General features: G+C 68.8%; 2 protein-coding genes across 2 annotated transcripts; both read left to right on the top strand.

Moving 5' to 3' along the window:
• Positions 1–223: 223 nt before the first annotated feature.
• Positions 224–9,697, top strand: SLC11A1 (solute carrier family 11 member 1). The gene is given in 22 exon segments (XM_068407785.1): positions 224–306; positions 540–752; positions 893–948; positions 1,104–1,190; positions 1,366–1,536; positions 1,716–1,840; positions 1,931–2,013; positions 2,016–2,195; positions 4,285–4,418; positions 5,160–5,282; positions 5,619–5,738; positions 6,529–6,635; positions 6,718–6,788; positions 6,890–7,037; positions 7,039–7,246; positions 7,373–7,531; positions 7,719–7,808; positions 7,972–8,091; positions 8,592–8,741; positions 8,818–8,891; positions 9,345–9,498; positions 9,587–9,697. Coding segments are annotated over 22 exon segments (2,760 nt in total). The 5' UTR covers positions 224–230.
• A 3,960-nt stretch (positions 9,698–13,657) lies between these two features.
• CTDSP1 (CTD small phosphatase 1) lies at positions 13,658–18,853 on the top strand. The gene is made up of 7 exons (XM_068407449.1): positions 13,658–13,765; positions 15,209–15,351; positions 15,583–15,684; positions 15,924–15,980; positions 16,484–16,576; positions 16,840–17,025; positions 17,108–18,853. Exons 1-7 carry the CDS (start codon positions 13,699–13,701, stop codon positions 17,234–17,236), a joined length of 777 nt encoding a protein of 258 aa, XP_068263550.1. The 5' UTR covers positions 13,658–13,698; the 3' UTR covers positions 17,237–18,853.
• Positions 18,854–19,943: the final 1,090 nt, after the last annotated feature.

The raw sequence follows: 19,943 nt of genomic DNA, 5'->3' as shown, positions 1-19,943 counted from the left end.
TTGCGGGGGGCACCCGGATCCGGGCCCGGCAGGTCTGGGGGGCCGGGGCGGTGTTGGGGGGCTGCTGAGGGGTGTTGGGGGGGGTCCATGGGGGTGCAGAGGCCGGGGGGGGGGGGGAGCGGTGTCACTGCGCCGCCCCCCCAGGGTTACACATGTGGGCACCGCGGTTCGGGGTAGACGTGGTGTCGCCTCACCTGGGGTCCGGCAGCAGGAGCCCCCTCACACAAGGCATGGAGACCCCCCCCGGGCGCCGGCAGGAGACCCCAGCCCTCACGGAGGCAGCTGCCGAGTTCCTGAGCAGCATCGGTGGGTGCCCCCGGCCTCCCCCTTGTCCCCCTACGCCGTGCCCTGGGGGTCCTCGGTGCAGGGGTGGGGGGCACCGGGGCCGGCGGGAGGGGGACGGGTCGGGGGGGGCTTGAGCTGGATAAATGGGGAGGGGCTCAGCTCGGCCTGCACGGTGGGAGGGAAACTGAGGCAGGGAGGTGGCCTGGGCAGGGGTGACGGTCCCTCGGGGCAGGGGTGACCACCCGTCCGGGCAGGGCCAGAGGAGCTGGAGCGCTGCCTGTTCGCCGAGACGCTGGAGGTGGTGGCAGCGGGGGACCAGCCAAGGGACCGGGCAGGGGGCCAGTGGTGGGTGACAGCCCGGTGGGCACCCTACGAGCGGGCGGGTGAGCAGGTGCGGAGCTGCCTCCTGGTGCAAGCCGGCTCCCGCACCCGGCAGGATGGTGTCCCTGGCTCCAGCATGCTCAAAGGTGAGCTGGGGGTGCCTTGGGATGTCCCTCCCCGGCTCCCCAGGGCTGGAGCATCCCTGTCCCACCGGCCCGCAGGGCTGGGGTGGGGGGTGCCGCTGCAGTGCCAGCGGGGTGGCCTGAGCGTGGCTCTGCTCTGCCAGCCTATGTGACCCCGCAGCTGGAGACCCTGGAGCAGGAGGAGAAGGAGCGCCTGGAGGTGACCGGTGTGGTGGTGGCGTGTCCCTTTCCCCATGTCCTGCCCCCCTGCCCTGGGTGGTACCCTGATTGAAAGGGGTGCTGGGGTGTGCCACCTCAGAGAGGGGGGTGCCCTGGCTCTGCCCCCACACCCTGTGCCCCCCACCCCTCCCGCAGCTCAGAGCACACCCCATAGAGAAGAGGACCCACATGGTGAGCAACCAGCATGGGATGACTGTCACCAAGACCCTCTGTGAGGGAGAGGTGAGGCTGAGGGGGGGCGGTCTCTCCCCTCCACCCCCCAGATGGGTCACATCCTGGGACGGGGGGGACACGGCTGGCCTGTCCCACCCACGGGTACCCCCAGGCTCTGGGAGGTGCTGTCCCTGGGGACTGCGGGGCTGTGGCTGTCCCATGAGGCGTCCGGGTCTCTCTGTAGGCAGAACCACAGCGCCAGAGCTTCTTCTACGGCCGGGATGAGCTGCGGGGGCTGCTGCCGGAGGGTGCCAGCCTCCTGCTGCTGCGGGTGCTGGCGTGCCAGCAGGCAGTGCCCCCCGGCCTTGTCTTCCCAACCATCGACCCTGAGGGCCGCCTCTGCACCTCCAGCTACGTGAGCTGCCAGCTGGGGGGCCTGTGGGACGAGGGGTCTGGGACAGGTTGGGGATGCCAGGGTGGGATGCGGGAGATGAGAGTGAGCAACGTGGTTGACAGCATGGGTGGGCATGGGGGTGGCACCCGGGGGCAGCGGTGAGCCCGGGACAGGCGTGACCCCAGGCTGTGCCCCCACAGCGCTCCCTGGGCATCCAGCGGCAGGCGGTGGTCTCGGCGGAGGCGGAGGTGTTTGTGATCGAGCAATCCCTGCACAGTGGCGTGGGCACCTCCACCGTCTGGCACAGCAGCTTCCTCCCCAGCGGGTACGGGTGGGGGTCCAGCCGGGGGCACCCCCAGCCCTGCCAGCCTGGCAGGGACTCGGGAGGGGGGTTACCAGCTCTTCCCCCCCACAGGCGTTTGGCCCAGAGGGTGCAGGTCGGCTGCCCGATGCTGATGCTTCTGCAGGATGAGTCTGTCCTCAGCGTGACAGGTACTGGGGGGGGAGGCTTGTGCCCCCCGGCATGGGCAGCCCCTGCCTGCTGTCTGGCAGTAGAGTGGAGAACAGCCTGCCCTGCCTTTCTGCTGCCAGGTGGGGATGAGCCCCGAGCCCCCATCCCCAAAAAGCCCCTGGACTGGGAGGAGGACGTCCAGCTCTGCTCCAGGTTCCTGGACAGGAAGGTGAGACAAGGGGACACGGGGCTGTGCCGCTCCCCAGCAGGGTCTCCCCTGGGGTGCCCAGGGCACAGTGGGGGGGGCAGGCTGGCCAGCATCCTCCCCCACACCCCCTCAAGTGTGGGAAGGGACACAGGCATCCTGCCCCCCCCACCCTGGCACAGCGCCCGGGGGTGACATCGGTGCCTGTGCCCACCCCACCGCAGGAGGAGTTGCGAGCGTCCCACGCCGCCTACGTCCGGCAGCACCCCGAGCTCCAGGCGCTGCTGGCTGACTTCCTCCAGGCCCTGCTCCTCCAGCAGCCCAGTGACCTCATCTCCTTCGCTGCTGAATATTTTGCCCACCAGCGGCCCCCCAGGACCCCCTTCACCTCTGCCGGGGCTGCCAGCCCCCTCCCCAGCCCCCCACCTCGCCACCCTCCAGCTAACGGGGAATAAAGCTGCCAGCACTGTCTGTCCAGGCTCGTTTGCTTTGGGGAAACTGAGGCACGGGGAGGACAGGGGTTGCTGAGTTGCGTGCTAACACCCCCCCATGCCAGTCTGGGGTGGACCCTGTCCCCCTCCCAGCTGTTCTAGCCCTCTCTTGGGGTAGGGGGTGCCTGGGGCATACCCTGGTGCAGGGCCAGGCTCACATCCCTGTGCCCACCACCACCCCACATCTCCCTGAGAACAGACCCCGATGCCCACCTCTCTGTGGGGCACAGTCCGGCTGGCAGAGGGGTGCCCCAGAGAGGCAACCGGTACTAACCAGGCACCCATGGGTGCACCTGGGGTGCTCCCCCTCCCACCTCCATAGCCGTGAGGGTCCTGGGCATGGGGTGCCCTGCTTTTGTGGGCACAGCCTGACCTGCAATGACACCGAGCACCCCATCTTTGGGGTTAAGGCCCCCCACTCAGGGGTGGCGTGAGCGCCCTGTGCCACAGCGCCTGCCTGGCTGGGTGCTCCCTCCCAGCAGCTGAGGGTGCATTTTGACCTGCTCCCGTGCTTGTGCAATGCACGCCTGCTTCCTCCTCGCTCCCGCTCCTCTGGCCTTTCCCCTACTCCCATGGGGCCAGCCCTCCCTCCCCACGCTGCGGGACAGGGGCACTGTTCCCTGTCCCCCCCACTGCCCAAGGAGCCGGATCCCTGGCACGCGATGGAGGGGGACGCGCAGGCATGCTCCCACACCCCTGGGCACTCTGGTGTGGGTGCCATGTGTTTGCACGTGTGTGTGCCCAGCAAGGGGGGCAGGAGCCGTTGGGTCCCCCCCTCCTGGCACAGGGTGGGGGAACTGAGACCGTGCACATTCGTAGCACCCCACCCCCTACCAAGCAGGCCCCTTTGCCAGCCCAGGTCAGCGGGGGGGTGGGGGGGGAAGGAGCACTTCCTCCTCCTCCTCTCCTCCTCGGTAGGGGGGGGCAACTGGGGGGTCCTTTAAAAGCTGGGCGGCGGGCATTGCATCCAGCGTCAAGATCAGGGCTCCCCAGCGCCATGTCCGGATCGGGCCCAGCCATGGCATCGCTGGAGCCAGGTGAGCCTCACGACACTTGGGTTCCCCCCCGCACCTCCTTTGCTCCCCTAGACCTCCTTCCCTCTGCCCTGGGTCCCCTGTCTCTGCTCCCTGCCCTGGTGGACACCATTCCCCCCCACCTGTCCTGGCTTCCCCACCTGCCCCATCCTCTGGTCTCCCAAGTCCACCCGTGATTCACCCACGCTCCCAGGACATGGAGGGGCTGGGGGATGGATTGGGAACAATACCAGCCTCTTGTCCCTGCTCTGTGCCACCCAGCAGCAGGACCCAGAGCTGGGTCCCCTCCTGCCCAGAAATGCACTTGGCTGTTGGGCTGGTGAAGACTGGGCTGGGACCAGGGGTTTTAAGGGACACCTGAGCTGGAGGTGGCATCCGACCCCTTTGGGTAGCCACTGACAGCCCCCATATAGCCACCCTCATGGGCCCCCTGGAAAAATGGGGCTTGTCCCCCATGGGGTTTTACCAGGCAGGGGCACATGGGACTGGGGGGAAGCCGGGACCAAGGCTGCCAGCCCACCAGTGTCCTTGTCCCCCGGTGGGCTGCCACCTCCCCTCCTCCTCTTCCTCACACCCCCCCCCCCCCAGGCCTCACTGGGTCCCTGAACCAGGGCCAAGCGACAATGTACGGCACCGGCGGGAGCCCCGTACCCCCGCAGAGCCCTGGCACCCGGGATCAGACCTACCTGGACGAACTCATCACCATCCCCAAGGGCAGCGGGGTAGGTGCTGCCAGGCTGGCACCTCTGTCTGAGGGTGGGCAGAGATGGGGCAGGGAGCTTGAGGTGGGGGTGCAAAGGGCCACTGCAGGGTGGGGACATGCCTGGGACACGCCCTGGGGACCTCAGCGTCCCTAGACCCAGCTCAGGCAAATCACAGCCCTGGGTTGAGCGTTTCCACGCTTAAAGGTTTCCAGATGGGGAAACTGAGGTATGGGGCAAGGTGCTGCCCAGCTGCAGGGATCACCCCACTGCTCATGCACCTCCTGGGCTCCCTGTCCTGGGTCACCCATGCCCAGCCCAGCGGGGCTCCCCCAGGCTGCCTGCGCCCTGCCAGCCCCCCCATCCCCAGCCGGTGCCGTGGGAGTGGAAGGGAGAAGGGGAAGGGATGGGGGTTCCCCTGCCAGGGGAGGGGTGGTAGCAGCAGGGCTGGGCAGTGGGATCGCATGGGGTGCGATTAACGGTGCCTCACAGCCCCAGGACCCCCCTGCAAATCGCTGTCCAACCTCTCCCCATGCGGGATGGGGGTCTCACTCCCCCCCAGCACTGCTGCTAAGGGAGAGGGGCTGGGGGGCAGCGGTTCCCTCCCCAAACCAGGCAGGAGAAATGTCCACCGTGTGCGAAACGCACCCACATGGGCAGCACAGGGCTTCCCAGCAATGGGCTCAAGGGCACCAGGAGTGCAGCTGGGAGACACTGGTTTTGAATGGGAGCTCCTCGCTCTGACCTGCTGCCTCGTCCCAGCCCGGTTTCAGCTTTAGGAAACTCTGGGCTTTCACCGGTCCCGGCTTCCTCATGAGCATCGCCTACCTGGACCCGGGCAACGTGGAGTCGGACCTGCAGTGCGGGGCAGTGGCGGGGTTCAAGGTGAGCCCTGGGGCCCCCTGGCACCCCCCGGGGTCAGGAAGCAGCCGGGGGTTTCGTAACCTCTCCAGCACCAACGGCCACCCAGCCCCATGGCAAACCGGCTTCCCCAGCCCGGGGAGCGGGAAGGGAACAGAGGGGCCCTTGGCACTGGGGGAGGGCACCCAGGGGTGCAGGAGGGTCACCCGTCTGCCTGGGCTGGGGACCACCTCCAGCCCCTCCGGGCGTCTCCATCCCCCTTGTCCCCCGGCTGGTTGATAACCTCGCTGGGAGCCTCGGGTGGCCCGATCCTGCCCGGTGCCCAGCCCCTGCTGCTTCCCTCCCTCCTGCCTCCCACAGCTGCTGTGGGTGCTGCTGTGGGCCACCGTCCTGGGGCTGCTGTGCCAGCGCCTGGCCATCCGGCTGGGGGTGGTGACGGGCAAGGACCTGGGCGAGATTTGCTACCTCTATTACCCCAAGGTGAGCAGCCACGGGGAGCCCCCCCGAGGGTCACAGCCTGGGGGGGACGCCACCCTTGGGCTGGTGGTGATCCTGGCAGGGACTGGGAAGCAGGACTGTCTGGGGTGTGGAGAGGAGCAGGAAGATGCTGTGAGAGCCTCGCCTCCCCCAGGGGGTCCCCAAAGGCACCCCGGTGCCCCCCATCTTGCACCCACACACCCCTGCGATACGGGGGCCCAGGGGAGGTGGCGGGGGGAAGCAGCTGCCTCAGTGTCCTGGTCTGATTTGGGGACACATGAGCGCATCCCCCCCAGGGGGGTAAGCCTGGGCGTCGGGGCAGCGACACGCAGCCGAGACGCGGGGCGAGCCTGGGCGCGTTGGTGCGGGGAGCTGGGGGGGCTCAGGGGGTCACACGGCAAAGGAGGGGGGATCTGGGGGCGGCAGGATCCTGATGGGGGTGAATGAGTGATGAGATGTTGGCTGAATGACAGGTCCCCAAAAGGGGGACTGGATACGTCCCTCTGCCCCGGCACCCCCTTGGGGGAGGTCGTATCCAGACAGCTGGGTCCTGTCCTCAGCTCCCACTGGGGCAGGGATGGGGGGGGGGCAGGCTGGGATTTAGGCTCCATCTTACACCCTGAGATTCTGGCATGGGAGAGGTTAGAGGGGGTCTCCCGGGGTCCCCACGGTGCTCTGGGTGGCCTGCCACAGCCCGGGGACAGGGGTCCCCACCCCGGAGACTGTGCCTGCTCACCTGGGGCCAAGCCCCGCAGAGGGCTGGGGCACCTCACTGTGCCCCGGCCCCTACCAGGTGCCCCGCGTGCTGCTCTGGCTCATGATCGAGATCGCCATCATTGGCTCCGACATGCAGGAGGTGATCGGGACAGCCATCGCCTTCAGCCTGCTCTCAGCCGGCCGGTGAGCCACCCCCCAAGCCCCCCCCCAATGGCCCTGCTCTGCCGAGGGGCGCACAGCTAACACCCCCCTCACCATCCCGCAGCATCCCCCTCTGGGGTGGGGTCCTCATCACCATCGTGGACACCCTCTTCTTCCTCTTCCTTGACAAATACGGTGAGTGCCGGGGTGGGGGGGGATGCTTGCCCAGGCAGTCTTGATGCCAGTGTGGCATCGGTGTCCCCCACCCCATCCACCCCATCTCTCGACCCCTCTAGGGCTCCGCAAACTGGAGGCTTTCTTCGGCCTCCTCATCACCATCATGGCCCTGACCTTCGGCTATGAGGTGAAGTGAGGAGCTGGGGACACCCCTTTCCCTCTAGGGTGCTGGCAGGGGACCACCATGGGGCACCCTGCTGGCAGCGGGCTGCATTGGTGGGGGGTGCCAGCTCACAGGGCCCCTTCCCACTGGTCCCCAGTACGTGGTGGTGAGGCCAGCGCAGGTGGAGGTGCTGAAGGGCATCTTCCTGCCCTACTGCCTGGGCTGCGGGCGAGAAGAGCTGCTCCAGGCCGTGGGCATCATCGGCGCCATCATTATGCCCCATAACATCTTCCTCCACTCCTCCTTGGTCAAGGTGAGACAAAGGCACTGCCATCCCGGGGTGTCTCAGGGGACACTTGGTGGGGACCAGCTGGTCCTGGCTGTGGGACCGGGTGTGCTTGCCTGAACCCATGGAACCCATGTCACCCGCCATGCCCAGACACGGGCAATCGACCGGTCCAAGAAGGAGGCGGTGAGGGAGGCCAACATGTATTTCCTGACCGAGTCCTGCCTGGCCCTCTTCATCTCCTTCCTCATCAACCTCTTCGTCATGGCTGTCTTCGGCGAGGCTTTCTACCACCAGAGAAACAAAGATGTGGTGAGTGTCACCTTGTGCCCACGGGGAAGTGATGGCTGTGGCCGGTTGTGGACACAAGCAGGGCGAGCATCCCCTGGAGAGTGGGTGTCCTTGCCCCCTGAGATGTGTTTGGGGGGGTCCCCCTGTGTCTGTGGGGGCTGCGGGGTGGCCGTCACGCCATCACACTCGTGCCCGCTGTGCCTTGCAGCACAACAAGTGCATCAACAGCAGCGTCAGCCACTATGCCGACATCTTCCCCACCAACAACGAGACAGTCTCTGTGGATATCTACCAGGGGGTGAGCAGCCCGGGCATCTGTACCCATGTGGGGGACATAGTGCTCCCCCCCACCATTGACCCCTGGGTCCAGCAGCTGCCACAACCCCGCTGGGAGACCAGGAGCTGATGGGGGCAGCTGGGGAGGGGGACTCTGGGGTCCCCATGGGAGTGTCCCCACACAGGGTGTCATCCTGGGCTGCTATTTCGGGGCGGTGGCACTGTACATCTGGGCCATCGGGATCCTGGCAGCGGGGCAGAGCTCCACGATGACCGGGACCTACGCAGGGCAGTTCGTCATGGAGGTGAGGGACGGGGATGCTGGGAGGGAGGGCAATCAGGGGTGGGCTCTGGGTGGGGGGTCCTATGGGTGACCCCCCCTCCCCAGGGGTGTTTGGCAGAGTTAATTGCCCCCCCAGTGTCGCAGGGAGCTGGGCATGGGGCATTGCCCACCCGGTGGGTTGGCAGCTTGCTGGCACCAGGGTCCCCAGTCCCCAGGATGTGGGATGGGGACTGTGCCCACCCATTGCCACTGCACAGCCACCCCCACCCCCTGTGACACCCCTTCCCTAAGGCACCTTGTGGGTGCCCCACGGAGAGTTTCCCTAATGAACTCATTTGCTTAATGAGCTGGAACTGACATCTAGTGGGGCTCAGCAGCCCTGCAAGGACCTGCTCAGCACCCTGGCACAGAGGAGGGGGTCATGTCCCCCATGTCCCTCCAAGCCAGGATTTGGGGTGTCGCCCCGGTGCAGCGCCCCAGGCACAGCGAGGGGCAAAGGTGCAGGTTTCGCCGTGTCCCCAGGGCTTCCTGCAGCTCCGCTGGTCCCGCTTCGCCCGGGTGCTCTTCACCCGCTCCTTCGCCATCCTGCCCACCGTTTTCGTGGCCGCCTTCAAGGACGTCAGCCACCTCACGGGCATGAACGACCTGCTCAACGTCCTCCAGAGCATCCTGGTAAGGTGAGGGGCACCGCCTGCCGCCCAACAGCCCAGCCAACAGCCGTGCCCCCCTCACCCCGCTCTCCTTCCAGCTGCCCTTCGCCGTCCTGCCTGTCCTCACCTTCACCAGCCTGCGCCCGCTCATGCAGGACTTCACCAATGGCCTGTGAGTGCCAGGGCGGGGGGAGGCACAGGGGGGCAGAGCGGGGTGCCCCAGCTGGAGGCACCGTCCCTTTGGCCCATCTTGCCCCCCCCCAAACCACGCCGCGGGGGCAGTTGGTGTATGGGCTTTGGGGGGGGCGCATTCATTCCCAATGTGTCCAGGGGCGGTCAGAGTGGGACAGACCCTGTCACTGCCCTTTCATCCCATCCTCATCCCAATGCCACATCTGGTCCCCACCACAAGTCCTCAGCATCCTCCTGGCCCTGCCAGCCCTGCGTTCAGAGGGTGGCCAAAGCCCAGAGCCCCATCGTGGGGCGTAGTGCAGCCGCGGGCTGCAGAGATGTCCCGGTTGGGGTCTTGCTCCCCTACAAACCCAGGTCCCCCAGCCCGCTGCGCCCGCTGGCACACGGCGTGGGGGCTCTGCCCTGGCGCTGATGCCCGCTCCCCTGCCTGCAGCCCGGGGAAGGTGCTGATGATCCTCATCACGGGGCTGGTCTGCGCCATCAACACCTACTTCGTGGTGGTTTTTCTGCCCACGCTGCAGGGCCTGGGGTACAGCATCCCCCTGGGCCTGCTGCTGGCCGCCTACATGGCCTTCGTCGCCTACCTGGTAGGGCTGGCACCGGGGGAAGGGGCAGCCGCGTGGGGGACGGTGGCCTCGGTGGGTGCCCATCGACCTGCCCTCTTTGCCCCCCCAGATCTGGACATGCAGCATCGCGCACGGAGCGCGGTTCCTGGCCCGGGGCCACCACAGCCGGCTCAGCTTCGGCGTCTCCCTCGACCCGCCGGTGCCGGCGGGGACCCAGTGACAAACCCCGGCCCCCCCTTACTGTCCCCCCGCTCCGGGCACCGATTTGATGCCAGGCCGAGCACGGGGATGACATTCCGGCCAGAGGAGCGCCCAGCAAGGAAGGCGTTACCAGCCGGGCAGACACCCACCCCCCCCAAGCTTTTAGAGCCCCCCCATTCAGGGGTGCTGGTCCAGGCGGGGCTGGGGCGGGGGGCGCAAGGGGAGGTGCCCCCAGCCCTCGGCACAGACGCTTCAGTGAATGAGCCCCGGCGACCTCCCGTCCTCATTAGTGCCGGGAACCGCCGGCCCCCGGGACCGCTAATTACCGCCCGGGACCGCTAATCACCTCCCGGGCCTGCTGATCGCCTCCCGGGCCCGCTAACCAGCCCTCACCGCCCGGGGGCGGCGGGGCCCGCCCCACGGAGCCGCGGCCGCCAGCCCCGCTGCCCGGCCCCGGCCCGGCCGGAGCCCCAGGGGGGGGTCCTGAACCCGGCGGGGACAAACGGCTGATAAATGGCGTGTTTGTAACCTGGCCTCCGCCTCGCTGCTGCTGCTCGCCCCGGGGCGGGGAGGGGCCCCCCACGGCCCCCCCGTACCCAGGCTGGGCCCTTTGGGGGTCGGGGGGGGCGTTGCATACACCCCCGCGTGGCCGTGGGGGGACGGGGGGGGGCTTAGCCCCAGCCCTTTGCATTCCCCCGGCGGGGGAGCGGAGAGGTGGGGGGCCCCACCGTGCCCTCCCCGCCCCGGATGCCCCGTTTCCCGCCTGCCGACCCCGCCGGATGCGGATGCGGGGCCGCTCGGGCCCTCCCCGGGGGCGGCCGTCGCCCCCCGCCTCGGCCCCGTACCCCGGGTTGGGGGGGGGGGGGTGGTCCCGCCGCGCTTCGCCCCCCGCCGCGGCCCGCACTTGCGAGACGCTCCCTGGCTGTTTCAAGGCTCCCCCCTCTCCCCAGCACCCCCCACACCCCAAAAATCCCCCTTCCCAAACCAGCCCGTCCCGGCGGGCGCATGAAGGGGGGGAATTTGGGGGGGGGGGGGGCAGACCCCCCCCCCCGGCTCCGTGCCCCCCCCGGGAAGGGGACCCCCCCCCCCCCGGCTACCCGGGGGCCGCGCTTGTTTATGTGAAGAATTTCCCCTCCCTTAAAAGGGCGATGCCGGCCGGGCTGGGGCGGTGCCTCCCCCCGCCTCTGCGTTGGCCCGGCCTCGGGCTGCTTGACGAAGCCGGAGGGGTGGGGCCCACCGAAAGGCGGGGCTGCCCCCCCCCCCCCCCCCCCCCCGCCAAGGGGTGCCCCCGCTCGTGGGGAGAAGGGGGGCATCACCCTCCCCACCACAGTGCCTGCGAGAGGCACCCCAGCCCGGGGACACGGGACTGGGGGGGCCGGGGGACCTCGGCGTCGTCCCTAGCGGGCGCAGGGCTGGGGGGTGCTGGGGTCTGCGGGGTCCAGCTCCACGGCTCGTCTGAGGGGCAGGGGGTCCCCAGGGCTGTGCCTGCAAGGATCAGCCTTTCCAGCCAGGACCCCCAGCCCGGGGCATCCCCAGCCCTGAGGCACCTGCCCGGGCCCAGCTCTTGGCAGGAGGTGGCCAGCCCCAGGCCCTGGCTGTGGGGCAGCACTCCTGTGGCCACGGGTGGCTGGAGGAGTGGGGGTGGTGGCCAGGACCCCACTCTGAGGGCAGTGGGGTGGCACAGAGGGGTCCCTCGGTGCCCGGCTGACGGGAGCCCGGTGCTTTCCTGCCCTGTGCCCACACCCCGCAGCCCACACATCCAGCTGGGCTCTGCCTCCTCCTGGCCGGGGCTTGGGGTGCAGGATGAGGCCCCTGTCCCCACAAGCCTCATGTCCCCAGTTTGTCCCACAGCCCCAGGATGGGGACAATGTCCCCCTGAGCTCCCCAGCTGCCTGATCTGCCCCTGAGTGGGCAGCAAATCTGAAAGCGATGCTCCAACTACAGCTGCAGGTGTCTGTCCTGGAGACTTTCCTAATCACATTAATTAGAGGACAGGCCGGGCCTGGCTGAGGTGGGGCTCCTGCCTGCACAGGGCTGTCAGGGAGGGAAGAGCAGGGTTCGGCCAGAGGTACAGGGGTCCTGGAGGTGACAGTGTGTGGCCTCCACAGCCACCTCCACAGTGAGCAGCATCCCCTGGCACCCACCAGCAGCCGAGTCCAGCCAGCCCACCCAGGACGAGGCCCATCCTGCCCGGCTCCACCTGGGCTGAAGGAGCAGCACAGGTCAGCCCAAAACAGAGGGCAGAGGAAGCACAGCCTCTTCCTTCCTCTTTCTCCCAGCGGGCAGGGGGGCAGCACGGGCTGCCTGGCCAGGGGAGCTGGCTGCCTCCCCATCCAGCGCTGCGGAGGGGCAGGGAAACTGAGGCACGAGCGCTGCCCACCATCAGAGCAGGCGGAGGAGGTGGCAGGACGCGGTGTCCCGATTCCCACCCACAGCCGGGTCCCTGCCACGGTTGCCCCGGGGGTTCGTGGTGCCGGGATGCCCCGTGTGGAGCGAGGGAGCCGCAGGTGTGAACCCGCTTTTGCTCTGCCAGTGTTCCCACCGCCTGCCTGGTCCTGCCGGCTCCGCAGCATCCTAATTCCCCAGCAAGGACACCTACTGATGCTGGACCCCATTTCCCAGAGGGGTCACCTGTGGGCATCTGTCATGCCCCTTTGTGCCCCACGCTGGCAGGGGGACAGGTCCCCTCCCAGCCCCATTCCCCAGAGGAATCGCTGCCTCGCCAGTGCCCCTGTTCCCCCCCAGGCTAGAAAGGATGAGCTCAGTCCCTGAAGTTTCCAAACCAAAGCTGGGAGAGGTGGAAAGACCCCAAACAAGCTCAGACGGGGAATTTCCAACCTGCTGTGCCCCCGGGGCAGCGCTGACAGAGGGCACAGCATCTCCGGCCACCGGGATGGCAAGGGAGGAGGTAACTGGGACAGGCTGGAAACCCCCAGGGCCGGGTGCTGCCTGGGGGTACTGCGGTGCAAGGCTGCCCTGGCAGGGCCTGGCCGGGCTTGGAGGGGGGGACGGGGCTAGGGAGGGAGGATGCCAGCACATGGGGGGCTTGGAGGGGCACGAGTGTCTCCTGAGGGGGTTGTTGCATCCTCAAGCTCCTGGTAAGAGCTGCTTTTTGGAGGGTGCCTGGGAACAGCCCTGCTTCCCCCCCAGAAGCAGGAGGGGAGGAATTGCAGGGGAAAGTATATATATTGATTATATATATATATATATATATTAATTCCCCAAATAACTGGGGAATTGCAGGGGAAAGAGGGAAAGAAACAAGCAGGTGGTTATTGGTGCAGCCCCCCAGCACCTGTTGCCCTGTGCACTGGTCTGTGCTGGCAATGGGGAGTGTGTCCCTGGGGTGGGGGGGAACGGGGACCCCCCAGGACAGCCGGGAGCCACCGGGAGTCTCTGCTGCAGCAGATGCCCAGCATGGGGGAGGGCTTCATATGCCAAGGGTGGCTGCAGGGGGTCCTCCCCTCCTTCCCTGGGGCTGCCAGCTGGATGGGGGGGTGACACCTGGGGGGTGACAACAGGGCCGACCCCCTCTCCGTCATCCCTGAGCCGGGGGGTGTGGAGGAGCCCGGCAGGGGGGGTGGGGGGTGACGGGGACCCCCATACGACCACCACGGCGCAGTGGGGCCCTTCCCAGCCAAACCTGCGGTGCAGGCAACCCCCCCCCTCCCCCCGAGAAGCCACCACCCCCTGCACCCCCGGTCCCAGCTCGTCTCGGTGGGGACCCCCGCGGGGCGGGCTCTGGGAGGTGGGAGGAGGAGGAGGAAGAAGGGGGGGGGGGGGGCCCTCGGAGTTGCCCTTTTAAGGGGTTCCTTGAAACCGCGCCCGGGTTCCATGTTTGCAGCCCCAGCCCGGGCGAAGGAAACTCCATGTTGTAACAAAGTTTCCTCCGCGGCGCCGCTCCCGCGCCCGCCGCCCCGCGCCGCCGCCGGCCCCCGCCCCGCCTCCCCCCCCCCCACCCCTCCGGGGGCCGCGCCGGGGGGGGCCGCCCCCTCCCCCCCCCCCCCGGCTCGGGAGCCCATGGAGCACCAGTCCATCATCGCCCAGGTTAGCAGAGAGGAGGGGAGCGCCCCGCTGCAGGAGAAAGGTAACGCGGGGCGGGGGGGATTCCTCCCCAGCCCCGGTGCGGGAGCGAGGAGGGAGGGGGGAAGGTCCCCAGGGCCTCCCAAGGTGCCCTGGCACCGGGACGGAGCGGGGGGGGGCTGGGGGCCTGCGGGAGGCTGCTCCCGGCGGGTGTGATGAGCTGCGCGCGGTCTCAGCCTGCTCCGTGCGTCCTGCGGACCCAGAGCTGCAGGGGGATGCGCTGGGGCACGGGGGGGGGGCCGCGGCGTTGTCTGCACCCGCCTGGGTGCAGGGGGCTGTGCCCTGTCCCCCCCGAACCCCGTCGGTGAGCCCGGGGTGCTCAGGGCGCTGCTTGGGCCCCGGCGCCTTCGCGCCGTTTCCTCCGGAGCCGGGCACGGGGGTGCAGGCAGCGCCGGTGGGGAAACTGAGGCAGGGAGGGGGGCCGAGCGCCAGGCACCCCGCTGCAGCCCGGGGCACAGCCCGGCGTCCCCCCCCGTCCCCTGCGGTCCCTGCACCCGGCGCAGGGGGTTTGGAGAGGAGCGCTGCCCGTCCTGCTGCCCACCGGCCTGGGGAGCTGGTAGAGCCGGGGTGGGGGGGGCGGGGGGAAGATCCAGCGTGGGAACGGGGCCCGTCCCCAGTGGGGAGCTCCTGCCCCACGGGCTCCCTGCCATGGGGCGCCCCACGGGGCTGCCGGGGCGCGGGGCCCTGGCCCGGCTGCTGGGGGGCGCAGCTGGGGGGAGCTGCGGCTCCTGGCCCCGGCCGGCCCCGCTACCGGCCAGGTCTGGGGGCAGGATCCGGCCCGCGGGGCCGGTGGGGAAGGGGCTGGAGCGCGCGCGCGCGCTGCCTGGGGCGGGCAGGAGCTGCCCCCTGCCTCAGTTTCCCCTCGATCCGCCAATGGGGGCTGCGGGAGCGGCGCCCGGGGCCGAGCGCTTCGTCCCGATTGGTGTCTCGTCTCCGGTACGCTCGAGCCGGCCAATGAGAAGGGGAGGCTGGCTGGGGGGGGCGGGGAAAAGAGGGGCTGGAAGCTCCGCCCCCCCCGGCGAGGCCCCGCCCAGAAGGCCGCCCACCCGCGTGGGGCGATCCCCCCCCGGGAGGGACGGCGGGGCCGAGCGGGGTCCACGGCCCCCGCGGGCGGTGCCGCGGCGGCCCCGGCTCCCCCCGGGGCAGAGCCCCGCTCTGTTACTGTGGGGTCTCCGGCCACGCGGGGAGGGGGAGCGGGGGTCACGCGTGGGGCTGTGGGTGGTCTCCAGACACTCGTGTCCGCGGCGCCGGCGCTTGGCGGGGCAGGAAGGGCGGCCGGATGGGTGCCGCGGGCCGATAAGGGCGCGGGGGGCTCAGGGGGCCCCCCCGGCATCTCCCGTGCCCAGCAGCAACGCCCCAAACCCTGCTCAGCCAGCGCCCCCCTTGCGCTGCCGGGGTGGGGGGGACCCCCGGGGGTCCCCCTGACCTCTTCCTGCCCCCCCCGCAGGTACCCAGGCCCCCGCCAAGAAGCCGCGGAGCCGCAGCATCCTCCAGTCGCTCTTCTGCTGCCTGTGCCGCGATGAGGGGGAGCCCTGTGCCGGCACCACCGGCGCCCCGCTGCTGGTGGAGGAGAACGGGGCCCTGCCCAAGGTACCCCCCACCCCGGGCACCCCCTGCACCCCCAGCCTGGCACTGGGAGGGGACAGCGCTTTGGGGCCAGGCCCCCAACCCCCAGCATTTTCCCCATGCCAGGACGGGGGGCTGAAAGGGGCCGTTCCCCATGCACCGTGTCCCCCCTCTGGGGGGGCAGGAGGGGAGGGGGTGCCCCGCGCCACCCTGCTGACCCCCAGGTTTGCCTGTGCCCCCCCTACCCTGCCGTAGGCTGCCGTCAAACACCTCCTGCCCGAGATCAAGCCGCAGGATGCCAGCAAGCTCTGCGTGGTCATCGACCTGGACGAGACGTTGGTGCACAGCTCCTTCAAGGTGGGGGACACCCCACCCCACCCCTCCTGCCCTACACCTGCCCTCACCTCCTGCTCTGCCCCACCCCGAAGTGATGCTCAGCACCCAGGCATCCGTGACGAGCACCCAGCGCAGCACTGCTGGGTCGAATGGGGTGTCCCTGCAAGGGGGTAGGGGGGCTGGCAGGGGGGGTGCAGAGAACAGGCAGCGTTTGGGTGGGGGGGGCCCACCTGGCGCTGACCGCTCTGTGCCCTCCCCAGCCGGTGAACAACGCCGACTTCATCATTCCTGTGGAAATCGATGGCATCATGCACCAGGTAACAGGGTGGGGGGTGCCCGGCGGGCAGGGGGCACGGCCCCCTCTGCCCCCTCCCCGGGGACTGGGAGCTGTCCCAGCGCTCCGCACCGAGGGGCAGCCAGGGGCGTCAGGGTGCCAGGGCTGGCGCCTTGGGGGGGCAGAGGTGGGTTACTCCTCTTCCCAGCGAGGTGGGGAGGTGAGGGGGGGTCCTGGCGCGGTGCCCTCCTGCAGTGGCCGGCCCCGGGTTCAAGTAATCCAGGATAGGCTGTGGTCCGGGCAGTCAGCCTGTTCTCGGTTACTTGGCTCCGGAGCCGGCCGGACTCTTCGCCCGGGACGTGCAAGCGGGACCGTGACGTCCCCCAGCCTACGTGGGGCGGGACACGGGCAGCCCTCTGCCCCCCCTTGCCCAGCAGGGGGCCACGGGCTGGGATCAGGGACACGAGTGTCCCCCCCTGGGGTGGACGTGGGGGTGCTGGGGTTGCCGGGGCCCGCGGCGCGCTGCCCTCCGCCCCGTGCCCGCAGGTGTACGTGCTCAAGCGGCCGCATGTGGACGAGTTCCTGCAGCGCATGGGCGAGCTCTTCGAGTGCGTGCTGTTCACTGCCAGCCTGGCCAAGGTGGGTGCCCCTGCCGCCCCCTGCCGTTGCCCTCCCCGGCCACCCTTGGGGTGGCACAGCTCCCCTTGTGTGCCTGCCCATGGGCATCGCTGGCCCCTTGGCCTCCCCAGCGCCAGGCAGTGCTGCCTGTTCCTCCAAGATGCTGGCCAGGGAAACTGAGGCACGGGGCGAGCTGGCACTGGTGGGGAGCTGGGTGCCATCGTCACCATGGGCTGGGCACAGTGGCACGGCGTGCCCTGGTGACCCCCCACCCTTGCCTGCAGTACGCGGACCCCGTGGCCGACCTGCTGGATAAGTGGGGGGCTTTCCGAGCACGGCTCTTCCGGGAATCCTGCGTCTTCCACCGCGGCAACTACGTGAAGGACCTGAGCCGCCTGGGCCGCGACCTGCGCCGCATCATCATCGTGGACAACTCGCCCGCGTCCTACATCTTCCACCCCGATAACGCCGTACGTACCCGCGGGGTGAGGCTTGGGGGGCACGGAGGGGAGGTGGCGGGGGCCCCCCCTCAGCTGGCTGCGCTGCCCGCAGGTGCCGGTGGCCTCCTGGTTCGATAACATGGCGGACACGGAGCTGCTGGACTTGCTGCCCTTCTTCGAGAGGCTCAGCACGGTGGAGGACGTCTACACAGTGCTCAAGAAGCAGCGGACTAACAGCTAGGGGCCCCCCCGCCATACACCGGGTGCTGCCGGGCGGGGGGCACCGCTGTGGCAGCCGGGTGCCTTATTTTAGGGAGGGGGTCCAGGTGTGCCCCCCATATCATCCTGCCCAGCCCCAGTGGGCACAGGTGCCCTCCCTGCCTGCTGGTGGTGGGAGATGCGGGTGCCTCCGCCAGGGAGCTGGGTGTCCCCCTTCCTGCGGAGGAGGGGGGGCCGTGGGTGACGCACTGCCTTGCTGTGCTGGGGACCTGTTGGGGGGGTCCCGTCCTCCCCCACTGTCCCACCCACCCCCCCCCGACCCGCATCCCCTCTCCCCGAAACGGTTCTCAGGTCCTTTTGTCCTCCATGTCTCCCTGAGTGGGGAGGGGGGGATCAGCAGCTGCTGCTTTCCACTGCCTTTGGGGGGGGACTGGACCCCCCCAATCCGGGCTCTGCCTTCTGGCAGCCCTCAGCCCCTGTCTGCAGGGAGCACAAGAAGCGTTTAACCCCTTTCCACCCCCAAAAAATGGGGGGGGGTCTTATTGGCCTTGGTGCATGGGGCCACCACTGTACCCTTAACTGCCCGTGGTGCAGCTGATCACCTTGGGGGGGGCACGTCCCTACCCCTCCCTCGTGCCTTCTGCTGCCCCCCTGCCTGGGGGGTATACTTGGGGGGCAGTTTGGCCTCAGGGTTGAGCCCCTGGGCACAGGTGCCCCCCACATGCCATGGGACACCATGCCTCTGTGTCCCCCAGCCCTGCAAGCGGTGTGCCTGGGGGGGCTCTTAACTCACCCCCTCCAACCTCGGTTTCTTCCCATGGTGGGGGTCTGGTGGCCCCCCCCCCCCCTCCAGTTGCACTGTGTTGGTGGGAGTCACTCCAGTCACCAGTAAGGGGGTCCCCTCCCTCGCAGGGGGGCCACATGCCCCCTCGCCATCTGCAGCTCACCAAAGGCTGGGACTCCCGAGGGGGACAGACCCCCATACCAGCCTTAGTGTGCCCCCCCCAGCCTTACCCCAGCCCCCCTAGTTGGGGCAGGGGTGGGGGCACTGTGGACCCCCCCACCTCCCTGCAGCCTGGGGTTGCCCTGACCCCTGTGGGGTTGGGCTTGTGCCAGGGTGTCCCACAGCCTTGAGGGGCTGGGGGCTCTCAGGGAGGGGTTTTTTGGGGGGGGGAGCTGAGGTCAGCCAGGCCTTTTTAGCATCACAATATGGACAATGTTTCGTGTCTTTTTAGGGGGAAAAGTAACGGTTTCCCAAAAAATCATGGGTGCCTTTTTACCGCTGTGGCGGGGAAGGGGAGGGCAGTATTTTCGGGGTGGGGGGGGATGCGAGGGGTTTTAGCTCTGGTGCTGTCCGGCCGGCTCCTGCCGGTGCTGCCCTCCTCCCAACTTGGATGCTGGGGGCAGGCGGGATCCCTCCGGGCTGCCCCATGGCGGGGGGTGGGATGGGGACTGCTGTGGCACACCCCCCCCCCCCCCCCCCCACAGACCCTTGCCTGCCCCGGGCCTGATCCTGCTCCTCCGGGAGGGTTGAACTCAGCACTTTATATTGGACAAGTCAAAGGGCACCAGCGCAGCCCGCTGCCCAGCGAGCACCCGTGGGTGCTGCAGCACCCTTGGGGGGGCTGCAGGTGGCAATGGGGGGGTTGGGGAGGGCTGGGGGACCAGAGTCAAGTGCCTTCATGTGATTAAAGCTGTCAAATCATCTTGGAAAGGGGAGTCCTGTGTGTGTGCACGCGTGGGCACGGGCATGTGCGTGTCACTAGTGGGCATGCACAGCAGGGGGGCAGAGAGCCCCTGGGATCCCCTAAAGCCACCTGGCGGGGGGGGGGTGATGCTGCAGGCCAGTGCTGGGGGAGGACCCTCGGGCTGCAGGTTTGGGGGGTCACCCCTTGCCGGTGCAGCAGGGATACCCTTATGCTCCAGGGCAGCCCCCCCGCAGGGTGCTCTGGCACCCCCATCCTAACCCTTTCACCTTCCTGCTGCAAAAATGAGCCTGATGCCATGGGGATGGGTGTCCTGCCCTTTAACAAGGTGGGGGCTGAATTTACTGTGTGGGCTGTGCCCCCCCTCCCCCTTTTTGGGGCTTGGGAAGGGGGGCTCAGAGGTGCTCCCTCAGTTTCCTCCAAATAAGGTGTCAGACACTCCGTGCATAGACTGGGGGTCACTGGGGGAGAAACTTGTGACACCCCCCCCCTCCAGCAGCCTGCTGCCAACATGTAGGCAATGGGGTGCTGGGGAGGTCTCTTAGCTGCCCCCCCAGCTGGTGTCCTCATTGGCCCTGTGCCTCCCCTCATTAACGAAGTCTCTGTCCTCCCTGATGGCTGCACTAATTACTGAGTTCATTAGCGGCCTGGCGTGTCTGGCTGGGGGGCCCAGGGAGGGAACGAGCCCTCTGGGGCTGGCGTGGGGTCCCCCACCCCTGTGCCACACCGGTGGGCTCAGCCCTGGGACGCTGCCACCGAGCGGAGAGCGGCCACCTGGGTGTCACACCCCAGCCAAAACTCGGCCCCACAGCCCCGCCGGGGACTCTGCACCCAGGTAAGGGTCCCGCGGGGGATGCTGGTGTGGGGTGCTGGGGGTGGGAGCTGGGTGGCATGGTTAGGAGGGTTTTGGGGTCCAGGGGAGTGGAGGGCAGCAGCAGAGCCCATCCCTGTGGCATCAGGGCACCCCCTTACTTGTGGCTGGCACCTCCCTGGACTGGTTTGGCCCATTGCTATCACTTTGGG

Source organism: Nyctibius grandis, chromosome 9 (genome assembly GCF_013368605.1).
Source record: "Nyctibius grandis isolate bNycGra1 chromosome 9, bNycGra1.pri, whole genome shotgun sequence".
NCBI classification, from domain to species: domain Eukaryota; kingdom Metazoa; phylum Chordata; class Aves; order Nyctibiiformes; family Nyctibiidae; genus Nyctibius; species Nyctibius grandis.
Note: the sequence above shows the minus strand (reverse complement) of the source record. Positions and strands in the feature narration are given on the sequence as shown.